This window comes from Dendrobates tinctorius, unplaced genomic scaffold (genome assembly GCF_039654945.1).
Source record: "Dendrobates tinctorius isolate UK_male_01 unplaced genomic scaffold, ASM3965494v1 ptg000138l, whole genome shotgun sequence".
In the NCBI taxonomy this organism is placed as follows: Eukaryota; Metazoa; Chordata; class Amphibia; order Anura; family Dendrobatidae; genus Dendrobates; species Dendrobates tinctorius.
This window is the reverse complement of record NW_027361806.1, coordinates 14,980,241-15,005,059: the sequence shown is the minus strand read 5'-3', so window position 1 is coordinate 15,005,059 and position 24,819 is coordinate 14,980,241. Positions and strand designations below refer to the sequence as shown.

Genomic DNA, 24,819 nt, shown 5'->3' with positions numbered 1-24,819 from the left:
AATATGCCTCTACTCAGCCCCATACTAACATAAAGATCATATTAATACATTATTTGACATAAAAAAATCACCCTTTTTCAAGCAGAATAGATCAAACAATTGTTTTTTTACGAAACAGACTGATCACCTTTTTAAGGAACCTTGCAGAATACTCTAATGTAATTCATACTTTTGTAAAGAAGACATAGAGACATGGTCAATAGACATTTTTAACTTCCTAATCAAGCCCAAAAGCTTTGTAACTAGACTTTCGACTATTTTGCTACCAGTACTGACTGGGAGGGCACTAGAGAAGAAGCTGGTTTATTGTAGTGCTGCCTCAGTTTTACATATGTGTCTACTTTTAGATGTGACCGAGAGTTGCCACGCCAGGGACGTCCAGGGTTGGTGATGAACCCACCATTTTCCGATTAGTTGCAGGTCGTACCTACATTGATCAGACAATTGGAATACCAAAACTGCCAAAACTTAATTTAGGTTGATAAATTCACTAATCTATTATATACTTTGTAAAGAAACACTTTGGGTCCGAGTCATTGTTGCATTTGAGACTTTTTTTGGTCTCGTTTTTGGTGCTTTTCACTCTATTCTTCTTTTAATCTCCCCTTTTTGTAAAGTCTATTTTATATTTCCGCCTTTTTTGTATTTTTTTGTCACTGGTGGGTTGGGGTTTCCATGTTTTTGGCAGATCCATCAATTGTGACTTTTTTGGAAAAGTTGTTACATTTTTGCGACGATTTACTTTAAAAAGTTTCAAAAAAGTTTACAAACAATAAAGAGCATTTTTAATTTCGCAAAATTCCGTTTTTGAAGTATTTGGCGCAATGGACGTCAATGATTACCTCGAGACAGATGATGAATCGAGTCCCTTTGATTTCAAGATCAACTATTATATGATGAAGTCTTCATCCCCCAAACATGGCAGCTTGTGCTATGTGCTCCCAATGGGCGCAGTGTTTCTTACCTTTGGTTTATATGCGTTTAACATGGACATCTCAACGTTCTGCCCCCGGACGTGCTTGGGTTGTCGCTGCACCTCGGGAGAAGACGCCTTCTGGTTATTGCGACAGATACAAATGAAGAAAAACAGCAAAGCGATCGCCAGCGGGATGGTGACACTCGGGACCAGGATGTAGAGAATTTCCATCTTGTTCTTTTCTTTAGAGTCCTGTGTTTCTAATATGTAAAAAAAAAAAAAATAAATAAATCATGAACCAAATTGAACCAGTAAAGCCAAAGTAAAAAAATTAAAGAAAACCCAATAAGTAATATGTTACAAACTGATACTCTGAGTTTTTGATAAATAAATGACCCCTCTCATGGGGGTAGTATTACATGTTTGCCATCTGTCCTGGAAAATCTCAGATCCCCAGTAAAAAAAAAAAAGGGAAAACCTCTCGAAATCATGCAATAGTTAACACATTTTCCTAGGGCCACCAGGGTGCTTTAATGGTCTGATTCATTGCGCCATTTGCACTTTTTATGTCTAGTTTTTGGTACTTTTCACCTTTTGTTTTGTGCATTATTCATCCTTCAATTTGAGCCTTTTTCACAGTTTATCCTATAATTTTTTTTTTCTTTACGTTCACCACTGTGGTCGGGGTTTGGAGTTTCTAGATATTTTTAACTTTTATCAATTTGCGACTTTTTAAAAAGTTGAAAAAATTTAGCAGTTGCCCCCTGGAGTGATTTTTTTTTTTTACATTTTAGAATAACACGCAATTCTTTAGAGTTTAAAAGTCACCGAAAAGGTTAAAGACAAAAAATAAAGAGAAGAGAATTTATGATGTTTTTCAAAAAGGGGCTGCAAAAAAAACCAACCCCCGTAAATGATGAAACGGGGGGTAAAGTTTTATAAGTTTTATTCAAAATTGTTTGCAAAGTTGCTGAACTGATAAGTTTATAAATATTGGGAAAATAAAAAAATGACAAATATATATATTTATATAACTGATACATGTTACATATTCAGAGCCACTAGAAGCTCTGGGGGGGGGACTTTCCAACAAGTATAGTATCATCATTGTAAATGGAAACCACAGGGTCACACATGGAAGCGAACAGTAATGGGACCAATTAGTCCTATAACTGGGAACCTTCCGCTGACTTAGAAATCCTCTGGCCCTGAGATATCGGTGCGGATATTTTCTTTCCTTGTAAACATCTACAGTGAGAATACTTGATGTAATTTTGGGACTTGCTGAACACATGGAGCAGCGGTGAAGCTTTGCCTTGTTGGGGAATTTCCTGTTTGGGATGTTGTGGCTTTCAGATCCCGGCTGCGCACGGTTCCTTAGCACGGCTCGGTTTTCATGGACTACAAAGGCAGCCTGTGTCCAGGGGCGGCCGCATCATGCGGCACAGTAGCCCCGCTAACACGAAACAGGCGCCTCCCTCTCTCCACAAGAAAGGAGCATATCAAACTTCCATACTCACGGGCAGAAGAACGTGCGTCGGGGTAAAGGCATGAGCCTGCAGGGGGTACATTCCCCCATCCCACCGGCCCAGTACTGGAAATGTATCCCATGGGTCAATTTAGGGGTTCCCTAAAAATAAAAGCTGCTGCACAATGATGATTGCTTTTATTGATACCAATCTCCGCTTAAAGGGGTATTTTGGTTTCAGAAATTCCAGAAGAGTCCAGCACCAAGTCTCCTCCGCTGCTTCCGGAGTCTGTTATTGTCTGCAGCGTTGACATCACATCAACAGCACTGCAACTAATCAGTGGCTGGGAGCTGCTCATGCCATCAACTGAGGCAGAGACCCTAAGCTCGTTGATCGGCTGCCGAGCTGTCGACATGACATCAGCACTGCAGACAAATACAGGCACCAGTAGCAGCCACTGTGACTGTGTGTTGGACCTGTAGAGGGTGAATAAAGCACAGTTTTTTCTCCGCTTGGATCAAAGGTTTTCTGGAAGTTGAAGACGAGTTGCACAAATGCTATTTTTGCACAAAATTTCAGTCGCATGACACACGTCACCTTATGTAAGAGTTGGTCGCGCCACTTGGTGATTGCGTTGTCGCGGTGTAATGATGGTGAATGTGGCTGTGTTACCGCACAGTTGTGCATTTGTAAAAGTTTTAGGCAATGCTGCAACTTTGCCGGCGCCGGCTTTAAGTACCGAAAGCTGCATGAATGAGACATGACGTCAAGTCTGAATCAAGTTGCGATTTTAATTGGGCAACTTGCATGACATGCGACCAAAGTTACCAACTAGCCCAAACCTTGACTACACTTTAGGAGCTGTATAGCCACAGACGAGCCCGGTGCAGACGCAGCAGATGGATCTGTTCTACGAATTTCCATGTTATACTTCTGGGTATTACATACTAGAATCCACGCTTACCACACGCCGGAATGTCGCACACTTCGTGCTTCAGGTTTTCGTCCAAGGTGAAGCACCACGGGGCCTCCCTCTGATTTCCGGGGTTTCTGCAGTAAGAATGCCCGCCGTTAAGCTCCGGGTAACGCATGCCGTTAAACATGTGGGTATGTGGGTACTGGGAATTCCACGGCTGACACTGCCGCCCGGATTTGGTGACGCTCACGGTGCCCCGGTAATCGACTCCGCTGCTGTTATAACATTTATGATCTGTAATAAGAAAGGAGAAAGGAAAATCAATACAAATTCTTCTGAAAAGTAACCACTCACAGATCGGGAGGACTAAAGGTTATCCCGATGGGTCGCCATAGACAACGTAGACCCTCATTTTGTGGTATGTAGTAAAATAGGAGCCATGTGTTACTGTGCGGAGCGGCGATTATGTCCCATAATGAAACGATTGAGCCAAGTGGTTTGTAGTAGATATCAAATTGCCGTGATCAAGAGCCGAAGCTCTCAACCGTTTCCTAACATGTGATGCTAAGTTCTTGCTCTCGTTGTGGAGACGTCATGGAAGATGAGGGGGTTTCTCGGAAAAATCTGCAAGCTTAGAGATCCTCAAAGGGGGTTCTCCATAAGTGAAATCTAAAAGGGTATATTATGTGTCCTTATATACCGCTGTGTTTGCCAACTGAAAGCTCTTAGAGCCTGATATTTTACAACCATGCACAGGATACTGTGGATGAAGACAGGGAGGATCCTGCTGCAGACAGTTGTCTTATAGCTATGCACAGGATGTTGTAGGGGAGGATCCTGCTGCAGAAAGCTGTCTTATAGCTATGCACAGGATGGTGTGGGGGATGCTCCTGCTGCAGGCAGTTGTCTTATAGCTATGCACAGGATGGTGTGGGGGAGGATCCTGCTGCAGACAGTTGTCTTACAGCTATGCACAGGATATTGTCAGAAAATAAGAAGAAGCTTCTGCTGCAGACAGTTGTCTTACAGCTATGCACAGGATATTGTCAGGAAGTAAGGAGAAGCTCCTGCTGCAGAAAGTTGTCTTACAGCTATACACAGGATATTGTCAGGAAGTAAGGAGAAGCTCCTGCTGCAAACAGATGGCTTACAGCTATGCATAGGATATTGTCAGGAAGGAGAAGCTCCTGCTGCAGACAGTTGTCTTACAGCTATGCACAGAATATTGTCAGAAAGTAAGGAGAAGCTCCTGCTGCAGACAGTTGTCTTACAGCTATGTACAGGATATTGTCAGGAAGTAAGGAGAAGCTCCTGCTGTAGACAGTTGTCTTACAGCTATGCACAGGATATTGTCAGGAAGTAAAGAGAATCTCCTGCTGCAGACAGTTGTCTTACAGCTATGCACAGGATATTGTCAGAAAATAAGAAGAAGCTTCTGCTGCAGACAGTTGTCTTACAGCTATGCACAGGATATTGTCAGGAAGTAAGGAGAAGCTCCTGCTGCAGAAAGTTGTCTTACAGCTATACACAGGATATTGTCAGGAAGTAAGGAGAAGCTCCTGCTGCAGACAGTTGTCTTACAGCTATACACAGGATATTGTCAGAAAGTAAGGAGAAGCTCCTGCTGCAGACAGTTGTCTTACAGCTATGTACAGGATATTGTCAGGAAGTAAGGAGAAGATCCTGCTGCAGACAGTTGTCTTACAGCTATGCACAGGATATTGTCAGGAAGTAAGGAGAAGATCCTGCTGCAGACAGTTGTCTTACAGCTATGCACAGGATATTGTCAGGAAGTAAGGAGAAGCTCCTGCTGCAGACAGTTGTCTTACAGCTATGTACAGGATATTGTCAGGAAGTAAGGAGAAGCTCCTGCTGCAGACAGTTGTCTTACAGCTATGTACAGGATATTGTCAGGAAGTAAGGAGAAGCTCCTGCTGCAGACAGTTGTTGTCATGGTTAGGACATGGTTAATGTCCTGTTCTGACAGGGTTAACATTGCCGGTGTCATGGTTAGGACATGGTTAATGTCCTGTTCTGACAGGGTTAACATTGCCGGCCTCTCTTTGGATCTGGGAGGGGTATTTATGCTCACTCAATACTGGCATTCTCTGTCAGTTATACTGCTATTCTGGTGTGTCTGACCCCTGGTATGTGTGTACTCTGCATGGCTTGTTTGCTTCCCATGTATGACCCGGCTTGTTCCTTCACTCTGTACTCCGTCTCTCATTTTTGGTACCATTGTCTTTTCTGGTTCTGACCTCCTGGCTTGGCTATCGTTACTCCGTTACAGTTTACCCCTATTGTACCGTCTAATACCTGTTCTGGTTTTCTGATCTATTGCTACGTCCTGACTATTCTTTCTGTCTAAGCCCTTTGGTAATGTCCTGCTATCTCGTGCTTTGACCCGGCTTGATCTGGTATCTGTCTCTGTCTATGCTCCTTGGTAACATTGTCCTGTAGTTACCCTTCTAGGAGTTTCCCTGCAGCTCCTAGCTCTGTGGAGCTTAGGCCACGCCCCCAGCAGTCATGTGATTCAGGTCCTGGAGCATGCATTGTCACCACTGCTACTCGCTCCGCAGGTATCTTTGTGCACAGTCTTTGTACTCAGGACACACACCCTGGCACAGTGAGCAAGTGCAGTGCGGTGTTCCTGACATTATAACTGACCGTTTCAGTTTTTTTTTCCCTCTGAAGGAAAAAAAAAAAAAAAGTGTGTGTTATCCTCATGGATCCCATACAAGCCTTGTCTGATCAGGTCAAGCACCTGACCCAAATGTTCCATAAACTCAATGTGGAACAGCGCACGATGGCCCATACCCAGCAACAGTTGGTGGTTACTGTGCAGGGGGCTGTCGATGCAGGGGCTTCTAGTTCTGGGGGTAGGGATGTGTCATTAGCGTCCCCCGAATCTCCAGTCAAATTGCCCGATCCCTTCTCAGGGGATAAAAAGGAGTTCAGGTCTTTCAGAGAAGGATGCAAGCTTTTTTTTTCTCAAAGGCCCCGCTCCTCCGGGGATGAGTTCCAGAGGGTGGGGGTCATTATTTCCCTACTTCGGGGGGCTCCGCAAGCATGGGCTTTCTCTCTGTCTTCCTCTGCTCCTGAACGTATGTCAGTGAACTTGTTCTTTGAGGCTCTGGGGCACATTTATGACGAGCCTGATAGAGTGCGTCTGGCAGAGGATATGGTGATGAGTGTGACACAGGGGAGACACTCTGCCGAATGGTTCTGCTCAGAGTTTAGACGTTGGACCGCCGAAGTATCCTGGAATGACGCCGCCCTGAGGGGGTTGTTTCGCAGGGGCCTTTCTGACCGTCTGCAGGACGCTCTGGCATTACATCCGCCTCCCGATACCCTGGAGGACGCCATGATGCAGGCGGTCCGTATGGACCGGAGACTCCGTGCTAGAGGAATGATGCAACAAGAGTCTCCCTTGTACCCCAAATTGTGTGACACTTCACCCGTATCTGAGCCCATGAACGTTGGGTCAGTCTCGGTTAAGGAGAAAGAGAGAAGGCACCGCAGAGACAACCTACTATGTTTTTACTGTGGAGCCTCTGGACATTGGAAAAGGAATTGTCCCTCCTGCCCTTCTTCAGAGAAACCTTCAGAGAAACGACTGAGTCTGGGCAACAATCGAGGAGGTTGTCCAGACTCCCAGGTACATTTTTTCTCACGTATAAAAATGGTCCTCCAGGTTGAATTGGAAATTGCTGGCGGTCCTGTTATGACCACCGCCTTTGTTGACTGTGGTTCCTCCATTAATCTGATTGATGCCCAAGTTGTGACTCTTAATAAGATAGGGACAGTCAGGTTAAAAGACCCTGTTAAAATTGTGGCTGTGGATTCATCCCCTCTTTGTCACGGGGGCTTAGTTCAACTAAGGCTGAAATACCCGGGGCCCCTGTGGTGTCCCTTTTACTAGGGGAAACCCTGTCTGACCCTCAACCCAGGGTTTTTGCTGAAGGTGCAAATGCCTGAGCCTCCGACCTTTCCTTATCTCCTGCTCAGCCCTGCACTTAACCCTCCACCCTCCACCCAGTGAGGAGTCACACCACCAAAGCTCCCACACAAATAATGACAGACAGGGAGAACTTAAACTGCACTGCGCCGCACACACACAGGAATAAACAGTAATGTGAACAGGGCACAACTAAACACAAATATGGGAAGGAGAAAGGATAACGACGGATCATACGACACCAGATATGAATCTCTCTCTCTTGAACACCTCCACTCCAGACCGGAACCACTTGGTATGAAACACAAGCTATAATCGGCGACGCCCATATGCCAGTATGACTATTTAAAGACCGTGGGCGTGACTAACCTTCCAACCTGGTCTCCAGCAGGATTAACCCCCGAGAGCCTGAAGATCAAACCGGCGCCACTGAGGCTATAGTGGCTGGAGGTGGAACTACCTCTGCCTGCCGGATGCTGTGGTGTGAACAGCGTCCGACATGACAGTACCCCGTCTTCTACGAGGGACCCCAGGGCCCTCAAGACTCATAGGACCCGGCTTGTCCGGATGACGACGGTGAAAAGAACTGACCAGCCGATCCGCATGTATGTCTGAGGCTGGAACCCAAGACCTCTCCTCTGGACCATACCCCCGCCAGTGCACCAAATACTGAAGAGTACGGCGTACTACTCGAGAGTCCACCACCTTGGCGACCTCGAACTCTAACTCGCCATCCACCATGACTGGAGGTGGCATCGGCGTCGTGTCCACCAAGCCTACCACCTTTTTCAATAAAGCCCTGTGAAAAACGTTATGTATTCTGTACACCGCAGGAAGTTCCAACCGATAAGCCACTGGGTTAATGATGGCAGAAATCCTAAAAGGCCCAATAAACCTTGGACCCAGTTTTAAAGATGGGATTTTGAGTTTTATGTTCTTCGTAGCTAACCACACCCATTCACCCACACACAGGTCCGGACCTGGCACGCGTCTACTGTCAGCCACCCGTTTGTACCTGGCACTCATGCTCAACAAACGCTGTTTCACCCGCCTCCAGACTGATGACAATTGGGCTCCTAGCTGATCCTCCTCCGGGACACCCCCAGAGTCACCCTGACGTAAGGTACAAAACTGAGGATGTTGACCGTACACACAAAAGAATGGAGACTCTCCTGATGACTCTTGGCGGTGATTATTTAATGCGAATTCGGCCAGAGGAAGGAAAGTAGACCACTCCTCCTGGTTGTCGGACACAAAGCATCGTAAATACTGTTCTAGATTTTGGTTCATGCGCTCAGTTTGTCCATTAGACTGTGGATGAAACGCCGATGAATGTGACAACTTGATCCCCAACCTAGAGCAAAAAGCTTTCCAAAACCTCGCCACAAATTGCGTACCCCTATCAGATACTATGTCAGACGGTACTCCGTGGAGTCTGACCACCTCCTTCACAAATACCTGAGCCAACGTCTTAGCATTGGGCAAAGAGGACAACGCCACAAAATGCGCCATCTTTGAAAAACGGTCAACCACCACCAGGATGACCGTGTTCCCTGCCGAGGCTGGCAAGTCAGTGATAAAATCCATGGAGATTTCTGTCCATGGCCTATTGGGTACCCCCAGAGGCTGTAGCGTGCCAGCAGGACGGGTTCGGGGTGACTTAGCCCTAGCGCACGTGATGCAAGCTGCCACGTACGAGACCACGTCCTGCCGGATTTTGGGCCACCAGAAACGACGCGATACCAGCTCTAAGGTGCCCTTCACCCCTGGGTGACCAGCCAGTACCGAATCGTGGTGTTCCTTCAACACCTTAGGCCGAAGATGCAGGGGTACAAATGATTTGTTGGCGGGAAGTCCTGGTGGTACCTCCTCTTGGGCCTCGGCAATCTCCGCCTCTACCTCAGTCGTGAGAGCCGAGACCACTACCCCTTTCTGGAGGATGGGTACCGGCTCTTCCCGAGGTTCTCCCCCCGGAAAACACCTAGACAAAGCATCCGCCTTGGTGTTTTTAGCCCCGGGACGGTACGTCACAAGAAAATTGAAACGAGTAAAAAACAATGCCCAGCGAGCCTGCCTAGGAGACAGACGCTTGGCCGACTCCAGGTAGAGCAGATTCTTATGGTCGGTGATAACTGTGACCTGGTGAGCCGCCCCCTCCAAGAAGTGTCGCCATTCCTCAAAAGCCAGTTTGATGGCCAACAACTCCCTGTTGCCGATATCATAATTCCGTTCGGCCGGCGACAGCTTCTTGGAGAAGTAGGCGCATGGATGCATCTCGCTCAAGGACGAGCCTTGAGACAGTACTGCCCCCACTCCCACCTCCGACGCATCAACCTCTACCACAAAAGGTTTAGACACGTCTGGTTGCACCAGAATGGGGGCTGAAGCAAAACTATTCTTCAGACGCTCAAATGCACGTATAGCCACCTCAGGCCAGTTCGCCAGATCGGCACCCTTCTTTGTCATGTCCGTGAGCGGTTTGGCGACAGTCGAAAAGTGTTTTATAAATTTCCTATAATAATTCGCAAACCCAAGGAACCGCTGGAGTGCTTTCAGACTCTCCGGCCTCTCCCATTGCAACACCGCTTGCACCTTAGCGGTGTCCATTTTAAAACCGGCTGCGGACACAATATATCCCAAAAAGGGCAACTCCTGGACAAAAAATAAACATGTTTCCAGCTTAGCATAGAGCTGGTTCTCCCGGAGCAACTGTAACACCTGCCTAACATGCTCCAAATGAGTGTCCCGATCGCTAGAATAAATGAGGATATCATCCAGGTATACAATCACAAATCTCCCCAGGACATGAGCAAATACATCATTAATAAAATGTTGGAAAACGGCAGGCGCGGTGGTCAACCCAAACGGCATAACCAGACTCTCAAAATGACCCTCAGGAGTGTTAAACGCCGTCTTCCACTCATCCCCCTGACGGACCCTTATGAGGTTATACGCCCCCCTGAGGTCCAGCTTGGAAAACCATTTCGCCCCCGCTACCTGGTTGAACAAATCCGGGATCAACGGCATTGGGTAGGGATCACGGATAGTAATCTGGTTTAACTCTCGGAAATCCAGACACGGGCGTAACCCCCCATCTTTCTTCTTAATGAAGAAAAACCCCGCGGCTACAGGCGAGGACGAAGGCCGGATGTGACCTTTGCTCAGACTCTCCGCGATGTAGTCTTTCAGAGCTTGTCTCTCAGGACCAGAAATATTAAACATCCTGGCCTTAGGTAATTTGGCCCCGGGTTTTAACCTAATAGCACAGTCATAGGCTCTATGTGGAGGCAGTTCTGAGCAACCCTTCTCAGAGAAAACATCCGCGAAATCCTGCAAAGCCTCCGGCAGGCTGGGCGTCACGGCGGACACACATGTGGCCAAGCAATTGTCTTGGCAGAAACCACTCCATTGTACTATGTCCTGAGTTTTCCAATCAATTACCGGGTTGTGCCTGGACAGCCATGGAAAACCCAGGACCATTTGAGCTGGGAGATTACGGAGGACCCTACATGTAACCGACTCAGAATGTAGGACCCCAATGTGGAGTTTCACCTCTGCCACAAACTCAGTAATCTCCCCTTGAGGGAGGGGAACAGCATTAATGGTCACCACCTGTATGGGGTGAGGAAGTTTTTCGATCTTAAACCCGGCGGTGTGTGCAAACTCCTCATCTATGAGATTGGTGGCAGAACCGCTATCCACAAACACTGATATAGGTAGCTCTCTGCCGGCGATAATAACCTTGGCAGGGAGCATACATTGAGATACCATCATGGAGGATATGCATACGCTCAGTTGGGTCTCCTCCATACCCTCTGAGCTTAACAGTTTTCCGCCGGTGTGACCCTCTTAGGTAGTACCGGGCAAACGTTAACATAATGACCTCCTTTACCACAGTAGAAACATGCTCCGGGCTTCCGGAATCCCGGAGCGCGAGGCTGAACCTGTGCCACGCCAGCAATCTGCATAGGTTCAGGGGACTCATCTACTTCAACCACACCTGCACCTCTGTTTTCCCCCAGAGGTAGCGTCTCCTGTGCCCCCTGACGAAAACGGCGATCAATACGTATCACCAAACTCATGGCAGACTCCAATGATGCCGGAGTCTCATACATCAGGAGGGCTTGTTTCACCCTCCCTGATACCCCATGAATAAACTGGCTCCGCAGTGCTGGGTCATTCCACTGTGTGTCTACAGCCCAGCGGCGAAATTCCGAACAATAGTCTTCTGCCAAGCGCTCCCCCTGGAGGAGGGCGCGGATTTTAGATTCCGCTAGAGCCAGTCGGTCAGGGTCATCGTAAATGAGCCCGAGGGCAGAAAAAACATTATCGACCGAATGAAATGTAGCAGAGTCAGCTGGTAAGGAAAATGCCCATGCTTGGGGGTCACCACTCAGTAATGACAACACCAGCCCTACTCGCTGGGCCTCATTACCTGAGGATATTGGCCGCATGCGGAAGTATAATTTGCAGGCCTCCCGAAATACGACAAATTTGCTGCGATCGCCTGAAAATCGTTCTGGCAGCGGAAACTTCGGCTCTGCACCGATACCTGCAGATGCCGTTTGCACCTTTGCTACTACCAGGCCCTGCTGCTGAACTGCCCCTTTCAACTCGGAGACCTGTATGGACAGCGCCGCCAACTGGCGGGTTATGGAATCTAATGGATCCATGGACTCCTGAAAAAATGTGGGCCGATTATAATGTCACGGGGGCTTAGTTCAACTAAGGCTGAAATACCCGGGGCCCCTGTGGTGTCCCTTTACTAGGGGAAACCCTGTCTGACCCTCAACCCAGGGTTTTTGCTGAAGGTGCAAATGCCTGAGCCTCCGACCTTTCCTTATCTCCTGCTCAGCCCTGCACTTAACCCTCCACCCTCCACCCAGTGAGGAGTCACACCACCAAAGCTCCCACACAAATAATGACAGACAGGGAGAACTTAAACTGCACTGCGCCGCACACACACAGGAATAAACAGTAATGTGAACAGGGCACAACTAAACACAAATATGGGAAGGAGAAAGGATAACGACGGATCATACGACACCAGATATGAATCTCTCTCTCTTGAACACCTCCACTCCAGACCGGAACCACTTGGTATGAAACACAAGCTATAATCGGCGACGCCCATATGCCAGTATGACTATTTAAAGACCGTGGGCGTGACTAACCATCCAACCTGGTCTCCAGCAGGATTAACCCCCGAGAGCCTGAAGATCAAACCGGCGCCACTGAGGCTATAGTGGCTGGAGGTGGAACTACCTCTGCCTGCCGGATGCTGTGGTGTGAACAGCGTCCGACATGACACTCTTACCCGGGATGGAATTTGTTTTATGTCTGAAGTTTTTTCTGTGAAAGTGGGTTTCACTCATGTGGAAAATTTAAGTTGTTTCGTTATGAATAATCTGCCTGCAGGACTGGTATTGGGAATGCCCTGGTTGCAACGCCACAATCCTCTTATTGATTGGGTGAAGGGGGAGATCACCCGTTGGGGATGTAATGATAATGGTTTATGTTGTAACCCGGTTCCTTTTGTCAATCCGATAAAATCTGTATCTGTGTCATCTGTCGGTCTGGAGGGTATTCCGGAGTACCTGAGAGACCTTAAAGATGTGTTTTCCGAAAGCGAGGCCGAGGCGCTCCCACCACATAGACCATATGATTGTGCTATCGATTTAGTACCTGGAGCCAAATTACCCAAGGCTCGTTTGTTTAATTTGTCCGGGCCTGAGCGCCAAGCTATGAAAGAGTACATTAAAGAAAGCCTTCGCAAGGGGCATATTCGGCCCTCGGTCTCACCCGTGGCAGCGGGGTTTTTCTTTGTAAAGAAAAAAGATGGTGGGTTGCGACCGTGCCTCGACTTTCGAGAACTGAACAAAATTACTGTTAAGAACACGTACCCTCTCCCGTTGATTCCTGATCTATGCAATCAACTCACGGGGGCCAAATGGTTTTCTAAGCTCGATCTACGAGGGGCTTATAACCTTATAAGGATCCGGGAGGGGGACGAATGGAAAACAGCCTTCCTGACAACTGAGGGGCTGTTTGAAAACCTGGTTATTCCCTTCGGCCTCACTAATGCTCCTGCGGTTTTTCAGAACTTTATTAATGTTGTTTTTTCTGACTTGATTGGGCGTTATGTAGTCATCTACTTGGATGACATCTTGATTTACTCTGAGGACAGTCAGTCACACTTGCATCATCTGCGTACGGTGCTTATGAGACTCCGGGAGAACCATTTGTATGCTAAGCTGGAGAAGTGCTCATTTTTTATGCAAGAACTGTCTTTTCTGGGTGTAATTGTATCCGGGGAGGGATTCCGCATGGATCCAGGGAAGGTTCAGGCCATTACAGATTGGGTGCAGCCTCATGACCTGAAGGGGTTGCAGCGATTTCTGGGCTTCGCTAATTATTATAGGAAGTTCATTAAAGGGTTCTCGCAGGTAGTAAAACCCTTGACGGACCTCACTCTTAAAGGGGCAGATGTAAAAATTTGGTCTGTGGCCGCAAAAAATTCCTTCCTGGCATTAAAGAAGTGTTTTACTACAGCCCCTGTGTTGGTACAACCTGATTCGTCAAGACCTTTTATCGTCGAGGTCGACGCTTCGGAGGTGGGGGTGGGGGCAGTATTGTCACAGGGCCCCTCTACCCTGACTAACCTCAAACCCTGTGCCTTTTTCTCTAAGAAGTTCTCGTCGGCCGAGAGAAACTATGATGTCGGTAACAGGGAACTGTTAGCAGTTAAATTGGCCTTTGAAGAATGGAGGCATTTTTTGGAGGGGGCCGCTCATCCCATTACGGTCGTCACTGATCATAAAAACCTGGCCTATATCGAGTCTGCTAAGAGATTGACCCCCAGACAGGCTCGGTGGGCACTTTTTTTTTCTCGATTTCAATTTACCATCACGTTTCGACCAGGGTCTAAAAATGTAAAGGCAGATGCCTTATCCCGAAGTTTTGATTCTGTGTCTCCTCCAGAACCTCCTTCCTCCATTCTTCAACCGGGAGTGGTTGTAGCCGAAATCTCCTCTGAGTTACAGAGAGAGATTCTGGAAGCACAAGCTCCCAGGAATAAACCCCCAGGTAAATTGTTTGTACCCGAACAATTCCGTCCCACACTCCTTCAAGAATTTCATGACTCTGTGTTAAGTGCACACCCTGGTATTGCAGCTACCCGGGGGGCAGTGGCTAGGGGTTTTTGGTGGCCCTCTATGGGTACTGATATAAAAAGGTTTGTGAATACTTGTGGGGTGTGCGCGCGCTCTAAAAGCTCTCAGGTCCGGCCGGCCGGGGAATTGGTGCCTTTGCCAATTCCGGATTAACCATGGACACACCTGTCCATGGACTTTATCACTAACCTTCCACCTTCCAAGGGCAACTCAGTGGTATGGGTAGTGGTTGATAGATTTTCTAAGCAAGCCCACTTTGTGCCATTACCTGCGTTACCATCTGCTGAAACCTTGGCCCGCTTGTTTATACAGCACATTGTTCGACTGCATGGAGTGCCTGTGAACGTGGTGTCGGACAGGGGTGTGCAATTTGTGGGCAGGTTTTGGAGAGCGTTTTGTATGAAGTTGGGGGTCACGTTGTCATTCTCCTCTGCCTATCACCCGGAATCTAACGGACAAACGGAACGCACCAACCAGTCATTGGAGCAGATTCTGAGATGCCTGGCCTCCTCCAGACAGGAAGACTAGTGTGAGGTATTGCCCATGGCAGAATTTGCATTCAACTGTCGGGTTAATCAGTCTACCGGAAAGCCTCCCTTTCTGGTCAATTATGGGTTTGTTCCGCAGTTTGGGGAATTTTCCCGTATGGATTTGGATTGCCCTGGTGCCGAGGGGATGGTACAACAATTAAAAACCCTCTGGAAGGAGGTACAGGGGAACATCTCCAAAGCCCAGAAGAAGTTCAAACATTTTGCAGACAGGAGGAGGGGGGTGGTTCCTGCGTTGACAGTGGGGGAAAAAGTCTGGTTGTCCACTCGTAACATCAAACTTAAAATACCCTCTATGAAGTTGGGCCCCAAATTTATTGGCCCATACAAGATTGTAGAGGTGATCAACCCGGTGGCATACAGATTACAGTTGCCCACCTCCTTCAAAATCTCTAACGTCTTCCACAGGTCCCTATTAAAACCTGTGGGGACAGTTTGAGAAGATCCCTCATCCGTGGCTCCACCAGTGTTGGTAGAGGGTCAACTGGAGTACGAGGTAGGGCGCATCATTGATTCGCGGTGGGTGCGCCAGAGACTTCAGTACCTTATCCATTGGAAGGGATATTCCGTTGAGGATCGATCGTGGGTTCCGGCCAGTTTGGTGCACGCTGATCGACTGGTGCGGGCTTTTTATGCCAGGTACCCTGAGAAACCTGGGGGTCCGGTGGCCCCCCATTAAGAGGGGGGTACTGTCATGGTTAAGACATGGTTAATGTCCTGTTCTGACAGGGTTAACATTGCCAGTGTCATGGTTAGGACATGGTTAATGTCCTGTTTTGACAGGGTTAACATTGCCGGCCTCTCTTTGGATCTGGGAGGGGTATTTATGCTCACTCCATACTGGCATTCTCTGTCAGTTATACTGCTATTCTGGTGTGTCTGACCCCTGGTATGTGTGTACTCTGCATGACTTGTTTGCTTCCCGTGTATGACCCGGCTTGTTCCTTCACTCTGTACTCCGTCTCTCATTTTTGGTACCATTGTCTTTTCTGGTTCTGACCTCCTGGCTTGGCTATCGCTACTCCGTTACAGTTTACCCCTATTGTACCGTCTAATACCTGTTCTGGTTTTCTGATCTATTGCTACGTCCTGACTATTCTTTCTGTCTAAGCCCTTTGGTACTGTCCTGCTATCTCGTGCTTTGACCCGGCTTGATCTGGTATCTGTCTCTGTCTATGCTCCTTGGTAACATTGTCCTGTAGTTACCCTTCTAGGAGTTTCCCTGCAGCTCCTAGCTCTGTGGAGCTTAGGCCACGCCCCCAGCAGTCACGTGATTCAGGTCCTGGAGCATGCATTGTCACCACTGCTGCTCGCTCCGCAGGTATCTTTGTGAACAGTCTTTGTACTCAGGACACACACCCTGGCTCAGTGAGCAAGTGCAGTGCGGTGTTCCTGACAGTTGTCTTACAGCTATGTACAGGATATTGTCAGGAAGTAAAGAGAATCTCCTGCTGCAGACAGTTGTCTTACCGCTATGTACAGGATATTGTCAGGAAGTAAGGAGAAGCTCCTGCTGCAGACAGTTGTCTTACAGCTATGCACAGGATATTGTCAGGAAGTAAGGAGAAGCTCCTGCTGCAGACAGTTGTCTTACAGCTATGCACAGGATATGGTCAGGAAGTAAGGGGAAGCTCCTGCTGCAGACAGTTGTCTTATAGCTATGTACAGGATATTGTCAGGAAGTAAGGAGAAGCTCCCGCTGCAGACAGTTGTCTTACAGCTATGCACAGGATAAGGTCAGGAAGTAAGGGGAAGCTCCTGCTGCAGACAGTTGTCTTATAGCTATGTCCAGGATATTGTCAGGAAGTAAGGAGAAGCTCCTGCTGCAGACAGCTGTCTTACAGCTATGCACAGGATATTGTCAGGAAGTAAGGAGAAGCTCCTGCTGCAGACAGTTGTCTTACAGCTATGCACAGGATAAGGTCAGGAAGTAAGGAGAAGCTCCTGCTGCAGACAGTTGTCTTACAGCTATGTACAGGATATTGTCAGGAAGTAAGAAGAAGCTCCTGCTGCAGACAATTGTCTTACAGCTATGTACAGGATATTGTCAGGAAGTAAGGAGAAGCTCCTGCTGCAGACAGTTGTCTTACAGCTATGCACAGGATAAGGTCAGGAAGTAAGAAGAAGCTCCTGCTGCAGACAGTTGTCTTACAGCTATGCACAGGATATGTTCAGGAATTAAGGGGAAGCTCCTGCTGCAGACAGTTGTGTTATAGCTATGTACAGGATATTGTCAGGAAGTAAGGAGAAGCTCCTGCTGCAGACAGTTGTCTTACAGCTATGCACAGGATATTGAGAGGAAAGATTCTTAGTAACTTAGTAATGTTACAATCAGGGCCAGAAGTAGGAGGTTCCTGATGCAGTCACTTGTCTTACAGCCACATACAAGGTATTGAGGAGATAGAAGGGGAGAGTCCTGATGCAGTTATATTAAAGCTGCACTCGGGTCAGTAAGAAGGAGGAGGGGAGGAGCAGTTGTCTTCTAACCATGTACAAGACATTGTGGAAGAGGAAGGGGAGGCTCCTGCTGCAGACTGTTGTGGATGAAGGTTCTGCTGCAGTTCGCTCCTTACAGCAAGACCTAGGACAGTGGGAAAGAGAAGATGGCAGCTATGAACAGGATATTGTCAGGAAGGAGGGTTCTGCTGCAGTTAATATCTAACTGCCAAACAAGACAGTAAAAAGGAGGAGGGGAAGATTCTGCTGCAACGGGTTGCCTTACAGCTACACACAGGACAATGAAGAAGGCAAAGGAGAGGACATGTCTGACTTTGTAACTGTAATATAAAGAAAAATAAAATGAATGGAAAATATGAAGATGAGGTGAGGAAGTGCTGGGATTTTTTTTTTATGCTTTTCCTGTGTTTAGCAGGGGTGTGGATGGACCATGATTGACACATGTGCTCTAAAGACTTTTAAGCCACTGACAGAATTTTAAAACCTTCATTTTGAAGAGATATAAAAATGTATTTGTGTCATGTAGTGATCTTCCATCCTCAACACAGTAAGAAAAAAAAAAAAATAATGCTTAAAAAAAATGTGTGTGCGTGTATATATATATACAGTGGGGAAAAAAAGTATTTAGTCAGTCAGCAATAGTGCAAGTTCCACCACTTAAAAAGATGAGAGGCGTCTGTAATTTACATCATAGGTAGACCTCAACTATGGGAGACAAACAGAAAAAAAAATCCAGAAAATCACATTGTCTGTTTTTTTTCATTTTATTTGCATATTATGGTGGAAAATAAGTATTTGGTCAGAAACAAAATTTCATCTCAATACTTTGTGATATATCCTTTGTTGGCAATGACAGAGGTCAAACGTTTTCTGTAAGTCTTCACAAGGTTGCCACACACTGTTGTTGGTATGTTGGCCCATTCCTCCATGCAGATCTCCTCTAGAGCAGTGATGTTTTTGGCTTTTCGCTTGGCAACACGGACTTTCAACTCCCTCCAAAGGTTTTCTATAGGGTTGAGATCTGGAGACTGGCTAGGCCACTCCAGGACCTTGAAATGCTTCTTACGAAGCCACTCCTTCGTTGCCCTGGCGGTGTGCTTTGGATCATTGTCATGTTGAAAGACCCAGCCACGTTTCATCTTCAATGCCCTTGCTGATGGAAGGAGGTTTGCACTCAAAATCTCACGATACATGGCCCCATTCATTCTTTCATGTACCCGGATCAGTCGTCCTGGCCCCTTTGCAGAGAAACAGCCCCAAAGCATGATGTTTCCACCACCATGCTTTACAGTAGGTATGGTGTTTGATGGATGCAACTCAGTATTCTTTTTCCTCCAAACACGACAAGTTGTGTTTCTACCAAACAGTTCCAGTTTGGTTTCATCAGACCATAGGACATTCTCCCAAAACTCCTCTGGATCATCCAAATGCTCTCTAGCAAACTTCAGACGGGCCCGGACATGTACAGGCTTAAGCAGTGGGACACGTCTGGCACTGCAGGATCTGAGTCCATGGTGGCGTAGTGTGTTACTTATGGTAGGCCTTGTTACATTGGTCCCAGCTCTCTGCAGTTCATTCACTAGGTCCCCCCGCGTGGTTCTGGGATTTTTGCTCACCGTTCTTGTGATCATTCTGACCCCACGGGGTGGGATTTTGCGTGGAGCACCAGATCGAGGGAGATTATCAGTGGTCTTGTATGTCTTCCATTTTCTAATTATTGCTCCCACAGTTGATTTCTTCACTCCAAGCTGGTTGGCTATTGCAGATTCAGTCTTCCCAGCCTGGTGCAGGGCTACAATTTTGTTTCTGGTGTCCTTTGACAGCTCTTTGGTCTTCACCATAGTGGAGTTTGGAGTCAGACTGTTTGAGGGTGTGCACAGGTGTCTTTTTATACTGATAACAAGTTTAAACAGGTGCCATTACTACAGGTAATGAGTGGAGGAAAGAGGAGACTCTTAAAGAAGAAGTTACAGGTCTGTGAGAGCCAGAAATCTTGATTGCTTGTTTCTGACCAGATACTTATTTTCCACCATAATATGCAAATAAAATGAAAAAAAAGCAGACAATGTGATTTTCTGGATTTTTTTTTCTCAGTTTGTCTCCCATAGTTGAGGTCTACCTATGATGTAAATTACAGACGCCTCTCATCTTTTTAAGTGGTGGAACTTGCACTATTGCTGACTGACTAAATACTTTTTTGCCCCACTGTATATACACATATATATATATATATATATATATATATATATATATATACATATATATATATATTAAATGTATTATTGGGCAATTACAATATAAAAAAGGACCACTTTTTTTTTCTACAAAAAAAGGGGCGCTTTTCTTCATGTGGCTGTGACTGGTGTTACATTGACACTTTAGAATTAATACCAGACATTTCCATCTGAATAATACTTGCTCTGTTTTTTGAGAAAAGAAAAGCAGATATTTTTTGCTAATCTAGTCCAGCTGCCCCCTCTACGTCTCAATATAGGAGCTATTTTTTAAAAGCTAAAACTAAAAGAAAAAGTAAAAATGTAACTGCTGAGCAGCAATATTGTGGAGATGTGAAGCATGTGCCAGTTTTCCGGGGCAGTGTTTATACAAGATCGTACAGGACATTCCTCAGCGGTGGCACCATGGGGGTCTCGTGGTTATTGTTCGGGAGCTCTCACTACTAAGGCAGGGACATGAACTAGAAATATCCCCACAATCCAAAACAATGAAGTAATAACTTAACTATATCAACCAGTGAGGAAAAAAATAAAAAAAATATACAGCTGTGCTCAAAAGTTTACATACCCCAGCAGAATTTTTGCTTTCTTGGCCTTTTTTCAGAGAATATGAATGATAACACCAAAACTTTTTCTCCACTCATGGTTAGTGGTTGGGTGAAGCCATTTATTGTCAAACTACTGTGTTTTCTCGTTTTAAATCATAATGACAGCCCAAAACATCCAAATGACCCTGATCAAAAGTTCACATGCCCCATTTCTTAATGGATGTGGATGAGGTTCTTTATTTTCTAATAAAGCTGCCCACTCTCCTTGGCAAAAAGCCTCCTCTTCCTGTAAATTCCTGGGCTGCCTAACATGAACTGCGCGCTTGAGATCTCCCCAGAGTGGTTCAATGATATTGAGGTCAGGAGATTGAGATGGCCACTCCAGAACCTTCACTTTGTTTTTCTGTAGCCAATGACAGGTTGACTTGGCCTTGTATTTTGGATCGTTGTCATTTTGGAACATCCAAGTACATCCCATGCGCAGCTTCTGGGCTGATGAATGCAAATTTGCCATCAGCCTTTGCTGATAATGTGCTGCATTCATCTTTCCTTCAACTTGGACCAAGTTTCCTGTGCCTTTGTAGCTTACACATCCCAAAAACATCAGAGATCCACATCTGTGCTTTACAGTAGGAATGGTGTTCCTTTCATCATAGGCCTTGTTGACCTCTTTCAAAATGTAACGTTTATGGTTATGTCCACAAAGTTCAATTTTGGTCTCATCACTCCAAATTACCTTGTTCTAGAAGTTTTCAGGCTTGTGTCTGTGCTATTTTGATTTTTGCAGGTGAGATACTTTGTGGCATTTCCACAGTAATGTCTTTCTTCTGGTGACTCGACCATGCAGCTCATTTTTCTTCAAGTGTCTCCTTATTGTTCATCTTCAAACAGCCACAACCGCTAGTTTTCAGAGACTCCAGTATTTCAGCTGATGTTATCTGTGGGTTTTTCTTTGCATCCCGAATAATTTTCTTGGCTGTTGTGGAACACATTTTTGTTGGTCTACCTGACCGTGGTTTTGTTTTTACAGAGCCCCTGATTTTCCACTTGTTAATCACAGTTGAACGCTGCTGACTGGCATTATCAATTCCTTGGATATCTTTTTGTTTCCCTTTCCTGTTTAATACAGTTCAACTACCTTTTCCCGTAGATCCGTTGACAATTCTTTTGCTTTCCCCATGACTCACAATTCAGTGACTGGATGAAAGATACAAGAGTCTGTCTGGATCCCACAAACTCACTCAGCTCTTTTGCACACACTGGCTACAAGCACACAGCTCACAGGTGAGGATGTTAACTTTAGTAGCCAGTCAAACCCATTTGTGTCAACCTTATGTGCATGTTATCAGGCTCAAATCACCAGGGTATGTAAACTTTTGATCAGGGTCATTTGGATGTGTTGGGCTGTCATTAAGATTTAAAAAGAGAAAACACTGTAGTTTCACAATAAATGGCTTCACCCAACCACTAACCATGAGTGGAGAAAAAGTTTTGGTGTTATCATTCATATTCTCTGAAAAAAGGCCAAGAAAGCAAAAATGCTGCTGGGGTATGTAAACTTTAGAGTACAACTTTAAGTAAAAAACAAGAATTGTGTGCCAGTCTCTGGCGCGTGTCCTCGTGTAGGTGGCATATTGGTGGAAGATATGTGCAACCTTGGCATGAACTGACCGAATGGCAGCCTGCTTCTTTGATGAGCTCATCGTTCCCACTTACTTTTATTGATCGGGTCGGCCATTGGTATTCCGATCCGTATACAGTTACTGGCCTCCGGGCTGTCAGGCTGCGGAAGGTCCTCACAGTTGGGAAGTTTTAACGTCCTTAATATCATAGGGTTGGATCTGGCAAAGATGTACTCGGCCTGGCAAAGGACATTCTCCAGGATCTCACATTCGTCCCTGCACAGGTCTCGCGGTTTGGGCAGCGAAGACGATTCGGCGCAGTATGGAAAGGCGTAATGGCAGAGCGATGGGATGGCAAACTGTGAGCATTTATCCGATAGGTGATTGGAAGTGCCGATCATCGTGAAGGCAGCTGAAATGGGAAAAATGGGTCAGTAGATCAACAAAATTACCATAGCATACATTAACCCCTTCAGGACTAAGGCATTTTTTTCATTTCTGAGCTTTTGGGTTTTTTTTATCTCTCTTTTTAAAAATGTTTATTAATTAATGTGTGTGATGGTGTGATATGCTATGTGGATGTCATTTTTTGTATATTCCTATTTTTCTATTTCAGTTATTTTCACAGTGTTTTTCTTATTACATTGTAAGTCTACAGCCTCACTGTATCTGTCTCTTGATGACCCCCCTCTAGTGCATTAATCCCTAAGGCCCTTTGTTCTCCTCTGGGGGGGCCTGGAAACCGCCCCAACTTGTTTGATTTTCCCTGGACAAGGAAGGGGGTGGAGAGAGAACAGGAGCTGGGCAAGTCAGTTCCGGTGTGGACAGGATCGTGTAAAGACTGCATTTCAGAGAGAAGGACCCATTTTATCCTCTGGTGCTAGAGTTTTGGAATCTCGTTTCCCTGAACATTTTATCCTGTTACTGGACTGCATTCTTATTCTGGACTATCTTATCCTTTGTGTGGTGGACTGAATATGGACCTTTTCGTATTTTTGCCTTAATAAAGGTCTTGGAATTGTTCACTCTTCGCTTGCTCTGTTGATTGTGTGATACCAGAGAAGGACCCCGTGACAATGTGATTTTCTGTTTTAGTCCCTGTAGGAGACATGAAACTGTGATCCTTTGATTGCCATATACTGCATTACTCCAGTGCTGTAGTAAATAGTGAAACTGACAATCTCCTATGAGGATCAGACTGAGATGGCGAAACGAGCGCTTTACTCAGGTCCCTGGCTGCAATGGCAACCCATCGGCAATTTATATATTATATACTATATTCTCTGAGTAATTATTAACTCAGCACAAGCCGTACGCTCATCCTCTGTAAGTGTACTGCGCATTGCCAACAGAAATGTTGTCCGAGGGGTCTCCCCGGGAGCAGCTGTCCCCCAGGCGCAGGTTTGATGGGTGCTAAATCCATCCTTGCGGATGAGATTTTACAAACCACATCTGGAATTTTACATGTCAATTATTTTTGTGGATTTTCCAGGCCAATTCCCCTTTTACAATCTGTGACAAAAATCAACAAATTATTAAAATCAAAGAGAAAAGTTAGCGTACCGGTCATCTGGTTTTCTAGTTCTCCTTGCATGTGCAGAGACTCCATGTAGATGGTCCGGTTCCCGATGAATCTCGCGCAGGCGAATCCTCTGTACGGCTGGCAATAACCATCTTCTTCAAACTCATCCCTGGTGATACAATGAGAATAATGAAACTTCTGATCCTCCACTAGAGGGCGCCAGAAAACTGCAACAAAAAGTTCAAAACTCCCTCCCAAAAATGTGTGACTCCACAGAATAGTATGAGGCGAGCACCAGATCACCCACAAAAAATTAAATTACAGCATAAATTGGCAACTCTGCGTATTCTGCTATGACAGCATGCAGAGATATTGAAAAGGGAAGAAATAGAAAAAAAACAACAAAGATTAAAAAGTTTCAGGACTTTTGAAGTTTTTACATTAAACCTAAAAATGTTTTCCTACCATGAAAAAAACGCAATGAATTGCATAGTTTTGTCTTATGATGCGCTGCAGGGCGTGATCTGAGCCAGCAGAGAGCAGTAGAGGTACATGAGGTCCTGCAGGCTGAGAGTTTGCAGTAAAACTGAGCAGAATTCTGAATACAGCTCTGGAGGTTAAATATTGTATAAACCACAATTTAAGTCAAAGCCCTCACTGCTGGATAAGTTTGCAACGTACAACTTAATTTCTAGAACATCATACTGGGAATAAGACTTACTGCAGCCGAGAAGTTAAAACTGGTTTTCAGAACTGGCGCTTGGTCAGCGCTGGCACCGAGGGCTTTGCCCATTAAAGAATGAATCAAGGGAAGTGATACGGCGACACCGGAGCAGCATTCGGCCTAAATGACTCTATTGAATTTTGCGGGATGTTCCGGAGGTGCCAGCTGCATTCTGGGTGCCCCAGTTTAGACTGCTGGCGCTCTTCCGAGGTGAAATGCAGCAGGATGACGTTCGATGGCAGGAGCGCTCTGTGATGTGAATGCAGGATTTTATGTTTTGTTTATTTAATTTTTCAGCCAACATTGAAAGCCGAGAGCTGAATTCCTGGCTGAACAACATGCAAGGACGATAAAAGTATCGTAAGGCATTCAGGATGGACAAGTAGACAAGAAACGCGTCGGGAGGGAGCTGATAGCACGCACTCCTCACATCCCTCGTCTCTTTGTTACGTGGTCCTCTAGAGAATGCCCATCGTCTGATAATGCATCACATTTTAGAGCGTAAAGAAATCCCTAACCAGGTAACAAACTTCTACATTCGACATCTATATTTTCCTGTAGGGCGCATTGTTGCTCTCCTGAGATAATTTCTTAAAGGGAGTCTGGCGTAGGATCGTCCCTCCTAAGCCGTCTATGTGGGCATGTAGGTCATAGGAAGCCGAATAAAATGATACCTTAATATCTGAGATCTGATGCCTTATTCCGGAGAAATCCACATTTTTCTTAATATGTA

At 46.0% G+C, this 24,819-nt stretch overlaps 1 protein-coding gene across 1 annotated transcript in view; it reads right to left on the bottom strand.

Annotated features, from left to right (window-relative positions):
• Positions 1–24,819, bottom strand: part of ROR1 (receptor tyrosine kinase like orphan receptor 1) — a 285,614-nt gene that overhangs the window by 10,359 nt on the left and 250,436 nt on the right. Inside the window, exons 5-8 of the mRNA XM_073544682.1 lie at positions 23,404–23,531; positions 21,935–22,252; positions 3,350–3,595; positions 965–1,176 (exon numbers count right to left, since the gene is read on the bottom strand). Coding sequence (XP_073400783.1) covers positions 965–1,176; positions 3,350–3,595; positions 21,935–22,252; positions 23,404–23,531 — 904 coding nt within the window. The remainder of the gene's footprint in view (positions 1–964; positions 1,177–3,349; positions 3,596–21,934; positions 22,253–23,403; positions 23,532–24,819) is intronic.